Source organism: Phaethon lepturus, unplaced genomic scaffold, assembly GCF_000687285.1.
Source record: "Phaethon lepturus isolate BGI_N335 unplaced genomic scaffold, ASM68728v1 scaffold39412, whole genome shotgun sequence".
Lineage (NCBI taxonomy): Eukaryota > Metazoa > Chordata > Aves > Phaethontiformes > Phaethontidae > Phaethon > Phaethon lepturus.
Genome location: NW_010526209.1, coordinates 1 through 7516, shown reverse-complemented (window position 1 = coordinate 7516; position 7516 = coordinate 1). Strand labels below are relative to the sequence as shown.

The 7516-nt window shown below is 45.7% G+C and overlaps 1 protein-coding gene across 1 annotated transcript in view; it reads right to left on the bottom strand.

Moving 5' to 3' along the window:
* The window catches only part of OGFOD1 (2-oxoglutarate and iron-dependent oxygenase domain containing 1), a gene marked incomplete at its 5' end in the record, with an annotated part of 8984 nt that extends 1478 nt beyond the window's left edge, over positions 1 to 7506 (bottom strand). The window contains 9 exons of the mRNA XM_010283000.1: positions 169 to 291; positions 1632 to 1927; positions 2076 to 2155; positions 2868 to 2981; positions 3427 to 3555; positions 5281 to 5372; positions 5855 to 5971; positions 6839 to 6939; positions 7445 to 7506. Coding sequence (XP_010281302.1) covers positions 169 to 291; positions 1632 to 1927; positions 2076 to 2155; positions 2868 to 2981; positions 3427 to 3555; positions 5281 to 5372; positions 5855 to 5971; positions 6839 to 6939; positions 7445 to 7506 — 1114 coding nt within the window. The remainder of the gene's footprint in view (positions 1 to 168; positions 292 to 1631; positions 1928 to 2075; positions 2156 to 2867; positions 2982 to 3426; positions 3556 to 5280; positions 5373 to 5854; positions 5972 to 6838; positions 6940 to 7444) is intronic.
* Positions 7507 to 7516: the final 10 nt, after the last annotated feature.

The following is a 7516-nucleotide window of genomic DNA, read 5'->3' as shown; positions in this document are numbered from 1 at the left end:
TTTCCCTAAGGACTACTGAAACTAGGGCTCACGCACAAGCGAGGACTAGGACAAAGTCCTCCTGTGTAGGAAAAAAGGAGGAAATTTTGGCTATTGTGGCAGAATGCAGAAGTCCTTCCTTTATGCAAACCTTGCAAGGAGACTGACGCCTCTCTTTTGTCCACTTACCTTCGCAACCACAGAAGAAGAGCAGGTCGAGAGCAAATTCTGTTGCTTGAGTGTCATGGACTAGAGTATAGTGCCTGTGGGTCCAGCGCCTCAGCTCCCCCTCGCACAGAGGGGTACCCGCGCCTAGGAGAGGGAACAAGCAAGCCAGGAAAAACCGTAAGGCTGTGCAATAGCTGATGCCTGCTGAGCTCAAGGCATGGAGGGGGCAAGCCCCTGCACTGCCACGCCGTGGTGGAGCTGTCCTTGCCAGCCCCAGCAAAGTGTAAAGGGAAGACAAAGTAAAACCACCAATCTCACATTAACTTCTTTTTCTAGAGGTGACTCTAAGTTATGTGCTTTGAACAACATGCAGAAGTGGGGTCAAGATTTGCTCTTTGACAGGTCCCAGCTGTCATGTGCTTTGCTTTACCCAGTTCTTCCTCTTTCTTTTTTGTTTGTTTGTTTGTTTGTTTGTTTTTTGTTTTGTCCCCCCTCTGGATTTACAGCAGAGCTCTGAACCTCAAAAGCCAGCAACCCATCTGCTCTGGAAGTACACTGAAACTACCAGGTGCTTCAGCTAAGGAGGATATTGCTCTTGAACTCATTTTTCACGTGCCATCCCAGGAGGTATGTCAGAATTTGGGGAAGCCTTTTTTTTTTTTTGTTCCTCATGGCTTTAGCTTAGTTTTCAATTTGTGCAGCCCCAAACTATGCCCTCCTTATATGCAAGTTTAAAAATCATACAGCAGGAACGTGGCAGATAGAAGAGGCAAATCAGAAAAAACAAGCCTTTGTACCAGAAAAGTGTTCCAGTGGGATTTTGTAAGACTTGGGTTTTCATTATCTTTTATTCTAGCATCCACTGACTTGTCTGACTGAGTGCAAGATGGACATTTTCAAAAATTCTACCCTTAAACTTCAAAGCCACTGTTTTAAATAAACAGCACCAATCCATGAATCCAAAATTAATCTTTTATAGCAATGATATCTCATTGCTGACAACTAAGCGGTTATTTAGGCTGGCAGCATTTTCTGAAAGGTTAAATCCTAGTTTTAGGGATTGGTTCTCTAAAATTATCTTTACTTGCAATCTGTTCACTTTCTTCCTTTTGATTAGGTCTCTCATATGAGAATGTACTTTACATGAAGCAGGAGTATGTGGATGTAGAAACTACATAACTATTAGCAAAAGACTATCGGCCAATTAACTAACAGTCCCACCCTTAAGACTTGGGTCCATTCAAAACAGTATCTTCAAGTTAGGCATTAATTTTATTCCAAATTCTTTTGTGATCGTTGTTTATTTTGGATAGCCAATCTGACATGCTTCAAGTCTCATGTTTGTGCTGATGCCTTGTGCTGGTTGCAGTACAAGGTTAAAGAAATCCTAGTTCCATGAAAATGACTGGGAATTCTGCTGCTGTCATCCTTAATACCAGGATTCTGCTCAAGTCCATTTACACTGCTGCTGCTGCTCGACTTACTGTTCTGCATCTCCCTGTCTTGAGCTTTGGGGATGTTCTCAGGCTGGTCTGGCTGATGGGGATTGCTGTCAGTGTGTTGTTCAATCTCTTCCTGCTCAGGTTTGGGACTGCTGTGCCCAGTGGTGTCTGCTGCTCTTCCTTCCCCAGCACCTTCATCCTCATCAGAGGGAGCCAGGAAGTGCAGCTTTAGGCCAGTGAAGTTGGAAAGCAGTAAGAACAAGGCCTCAGAGCGTAATAACTGCAGGAATTTCTTCAGGACATCAGGGAGGCTGTCTTCCTCTGCTGACTCATACATTCTGAAAGACAGCACAGGTATCAGCAGGTGGAACTCCGTGTTGGAGAACCAACAAGGACCACGTCCATGGGGGCGGCATCAACCAGTGCAGCCTCATGGCAGTTCCTGTTTGGCCTGGGCAATAGGTGCAGGGCCCTGTTATTCCCCACCTTTTATGGGCAGGCCCCCGGCGACTCCACTGGATATCTGTCTGCTCCAAAGCTTCACAGAGTAGTTGGTATTTCTCTTTCTAGGAGAGAAGGACAGTGCAGAAACTTTAACATTTAGCTCCCTTGGTGTGCTAGAAGTGGCCATCCTCTGCTCTCAGATAAGGCACTCTAACTTTCTCTCTAACTTGTTTGAGGCTCCTAAGGACTGCTGACTTGAGGGGCATCACGTCTTTTCAATGCCAGTGACCAACAGGACCAAATGCTGCTTGATTATCTGCTGGGTGAGAATGCAGTTTCACTGAGATACAGATGCCTACTAAACCAGAGGTAAATTAGCCTTGAGAAGCAAAGCCTTCCAAGTAAGAGCAAAACCATTATGGGTCATTTGTGTTACAAACAGGTCGAGTTCCCCAAGTGCTGTGAGAGGCTGAGGGGCAGGGAAGGACACTTTGGCCACCACAAGGCTATAAAGCAGGGAAGATGCATTTGTTTCCATCCTTCTGCTTTGCTTCTTGCAGGAAACAAGAATGTTGAAGCAAATTTTGTGGTGAGTCCCTATGCAGCAGTGTAGAGGCAGGCAGAGGGGATCCACCCACAGGATCACAGAATGGTTGAGGTTGGAAGGGACCTCTGCAGGCCATCTGGTCCATTTTCCTTTAGGGAGTGGAACTAGAAGGTGTTTTAGTTGACAGCCATAGAAGCAAGCCCTTTCCCAGCCTGCATGACACATCGTACCTCCCAGCCTTGTGACCTGTTTTGGCAGACCACATCAGATTGAACCACTGGGCTCACCTTAAGAAAATCCTTCAGGAGAGTTTCTGATCGCTCTTCAAATTCCTCCTGGATTTGAGCTTGGGAGTCCATGTCCAAGTAAACGACATTGATCCACTCGTACAAGATTTCATGCTGGAAGGAAAACAGATTTGAATGCTGAATTTGCAAAAGAAAAAAGGATTACCCAGCTGGCCACAGGGCTGAATTCCTCCCTACACACAGTCTATTCCTTCCTTTCTTTTTTTAGGTTGGGTTTTTTTTGTTTTTGGGGTTTTTTTTGTTAATTGCACCAGAAGTATTTGCTGCATTCTCTGCACTATTATAGGTATGCAGAATGTACAGAGTCAAGAAAGAGAGACGAGGTATACAAGAAAGTAACCAGCTAAGAACTTATGGACAGGAAACAAAAAAACAAACAAACAAACAAAAAAACCCCCAAAAAACAAACAAACAAACAAAAAAATATCAAAAGTTAACGATTAAAGCATCCCCAAGCATCAGTGCATCCCATAGCAGGTATTCCAGGGACATGAAAGAAACAGAAATGCAGATAGGCAGCTATAGGCTTGTCACTCACATCATAGGGGATGTGCGGGCTCCTGGGCAAGGGAGCTTCAATGTGGCGTGCAGGTCTGACTATTGACAGGCCGTGAAACCAGCCGCTCACTGACAAGCGGCACTTCTCCTCAGACAGGACTTCTGACACCTGGAACAATGTTGAGCAGCATGTTACTATTTAGACTACAAAACATTTAAGGACCAGCTGCAACAGGTACCACGTAGACTCATCACAGGAGATGGACTTGAGTCCAGAGAGCCTACTGCATACACAGAGAAGTCAGACAAGGGCGAGACCAGGCTGGATTATTCTTGGCTTACAGAAAGAGTGCTTAAAGACAACTTTGATGCTCAAGTCCATTGTAGGTTTTCCAGAATCCCAGTCCAAGCTTTTACTCCAAGCTCCCAGCAGAATCCACTCCCTCTCTCTGAGAGCTTTGAGTCATTCTCTTACTAAAGTAATGGTATTTTAGTTTTCTACCATTTGTTCTGTTGAAGAACCAGCTATCACAACTGCTGTCGCAACTTAATCTGGAAACTTGGGAAACACTGAGCATCTGTGGGCCACAGCAGACTGTATTGGTCTACTTTTTTGTCTTTTAATTTCTAAGAAGTGCTGTAATACAACATGTAGGGCATTTGCCTGATGCTTTTGGCTCTGGATTAAAGGTCTACCTATCAGACTAAGAGCAACCCCTCTATCCTGGCATTTAACCTGTGGAAACCCTTGGTTTTTGCACAGTGATGGTCACTGTTAAATCCTGATTTCATCAAATTGCATGCTGAGGTAAATTGGTCTAAATTGAACAATTTCACATGCTGTACTGTAATGGCAGTGGGAAGGGAATGCCATCCCCTGGTTGCTAGCTACAGACTGTAAATTTCTGAACAGCACATAAAGACTTTGCACTGGGGTTTTTTTGTTTGTTTGTTCATTTTGGTTTTTAGAACAGTCTGATGGAACAGGAGGAAGAAAAACAGTCCCTTCCAAAAAGGACTTGGCTATTACTGATTGTTACAGAGCTGTAGTGGCCCTTTCCTTGCATGATTTAGAGGTGTTCCAGGTTACAAGGCAAAGTGGAACATGGATGACAAGATTAAAGCACTACCTGAAAACAATTACGGTGGTGACCAAGTAAATACTTCTGTTAATGAATTGTAAGACATAAATGACACAAAGTCTTGGTGAGGACATGCCCAACCTACATCACTTATCTTCTTCCTCTCCACCCTTCTGCTCTTTGGCCCTGTTTGTTACAGTCCGTGGTATTCTCAAGTACACAGGAGTTTTTCAGATTTCCGCCAGGTGTTTGTATCACAGACTATTGTCCACAGACTATTCATCCTGTCCCCAGGCATCTTGCTGCTGGTAAGTGCCACAAAGTGCTACTTAACCATATCAGCATTTCTACTGTAGGGTACTGCACTACATCTATGTTATAGAGGGGGTAAAGCTGTATCTGCATAGTGCATCTGCATTGGCAAGGTGATGTGCTGAGAAGCTCATCTGGAGCAAAGTCATGGCATCTGCATGAAACATGTAAGCTAGTTTAAAACAAGCAAACAAACAAAAATCTCTCTTGTTACCACAGCCAAATCGACAGCAGTGGCTTGTGAGGATAGCAAAACAAAATAGAAATGGAAGTTCTTCTTCCCCCACAATGATGAAGCTAAACTGACAGTTTTAAAGTTGGCTTTGTCAGTTCTTGTCCTCCTTGAAGCCCTGCCTTTAACATGCAGCACTTAGCATGAGTATCCACTCTATCCACACTTCTCCTTTTCCCTTCTCCCTCCCCATCAGGACTGTAATAACACACATAGTGAATAACCACAACAATGAGAATCAAAAAATGAACAAGAGACAGCTCCTTGCCTGGTGGAAAGAGACTGGAGATACTTCAAAGAAAACCAGTGTGTTCCATGAAGGCACTAATGACTTGACGATCTGCTGTGGCTGAAAGTGTTCTGAGGAGGAAAAAAACATACTCTGGTTAAGATATGAACTTGAACTCACTAGAAACTGCCATTTCTCTCCAACTTCATGACACTGTGACTGGCGAGACACCTGGGTATAAGGGATGGAGCCCAGAGCAGGGGTTTGATGAGGAATCAGTGGAGTTCTGTAGCTGGAACGGGAAGTTACCTCCATCACTTCAGAGTTCCAAGCACAGTTACTGGCATTGCTTCCATCCTGTCTCCACTCTTGGCCCTTGAAAAAACATGATAAAAAAGGATTCCCCTCTTCATTGCCTTCTCCTGTTCCTCTGTTGTCACCCATTAGCATTGTCTGCAAAGCCTGCAACAGCCCGTTGCTAAGGTGCAAATTTTATGTATACATCAGCTTCTTTGGACAAGGGAGAAACTCCTTATCTCCTTTGTACTGTTTGAGGAGAGAGCAGCTGCAAGGGGTGCATAAGCTTCATCCTTTTCAGCCCCCTGAGGCTTACCATCTGTGCTATACAGGTCCAGCGTTCCCCCGTCACTTTTCTCCCAGGGTGGGGTGAGGTACAGGATGAAAGCAATTCTCCGACCTTCCAGCTCATCGTCGTGGCACAGCAAGACATCTGCAATTACACAGGTTTTGCTGCAGTAGCCCCTTTCCAGTACACAGATGATTCATTCCAATAACTGCTTCCCAGCTTTGTCACCCCAAGGATACAATGCAAAAAACCACACCCTTTCCAAGAACTGTATTTTCACTCGTCAGCATCACCAGCCCAAAATTTGCAAAATTAACTTTTGTGGGATGGCACTGCAATTGGCAGATTATCCCACTCTGAAGGTACAGGCGGCTGTAACTTGTAATCCACCCCTCCGCGGCTGTTACTGGGCACAGCGGACGAAGATCCCTGACGTAAATAATAGCTCAAACTCTCATTCCTAAATACAGAACTGCCCTTTGAGTAGGTTTGTTGCTGGAACAGAGGGGAGGGGGAGCCCTGGGAGCAGAAAAGCTGGACCAACAGCTGGTTGTGCAAAAGACTTAAAAAGTAGAGCTGAGAGCAGTAAAAATTTTCCTCTTCCTACAGTGATTTTCCATGACTAAAAGGATAGGTGCAGTTGTAACCTGGACGCTCCAAGGTGATGTTTTAGCATCAGACTTCACAAACTCAACTGTAGCATTTGGAAGCTGAACACGTCACCCTTTTGCATGGAAGCAGGCACACAAACATGGGCTGAACATCTCTGAAAAGGCCAGGGCTTGCAACAGCACTGGGCCCAGTTAAAGCCATCAGCAAACGGAACTACAGCAACAGTTCTTCCATAATTTGTACTTAATTTTCTGAGACTTTGATTTGCTGCTGATAGCTTCTAGGACCCTCTGGAACTAGACAGGAGTTTTGGTGGGTTATGTAATTAGGCATTCTGTAGATATTTCGTTTCCTACACACCCACAGAAGCTTTAGGGAAAGGATCACTTATAGACTGACCAGTATATTCATATTTAGCACAGGAGATGTCAATAGTTGGCTCCAGCTCAATCTGGGTCACAGCAGAAAGCCATGCTCGGAATTCTTCACACAGAGCATGCCTGAGAAGATAAGCGCAAGGTAAGTGTCCTCTCGTATTATAAAGCATATCACCATAACCTAAACTAATTTGTTATCTCCCTTCCACCTATTTAAACAGTTAAAGGTGCTGTTGCTGCCAGTGACAGAGTATTCCATGTAGAAGCACACAGGAGCTGGCTAGGAAAACAGCCCAGCGCTCACAGCATGGCCAACCACCAGCAGCAAGCGTGAAGCTACTTGTGAAGGGGACAGCTAAGCATTTCAGAAGTGACAGGAACACAGGAACACAGGAACACAGAGTCAGCCTGCACCACTCAGAGGAAAACTATTAACTGACTTTAGGGGGCCACGACCCCTGATTCAGCACCTCAGCGCCGGTTTTTGGCCTGACCACCGCGGCAGAAGGTGTCCGAGCGCCGCCCGGCCCACCCTGCAGCCCCTCGCCTCCCCAGGGGATCAGCCAGGGCTTTCCCCTCCTCAAGCGGGCGCAGCCGGGGCTGGCAAAGCGCCGAGCCGGAGCTTTACCTCAGCGCGGCGACGTGGGGCTCCGGCCTTCCCCCCAGCTCCTCGGACTGCGGCGGCCCATGGAAGAGAGGA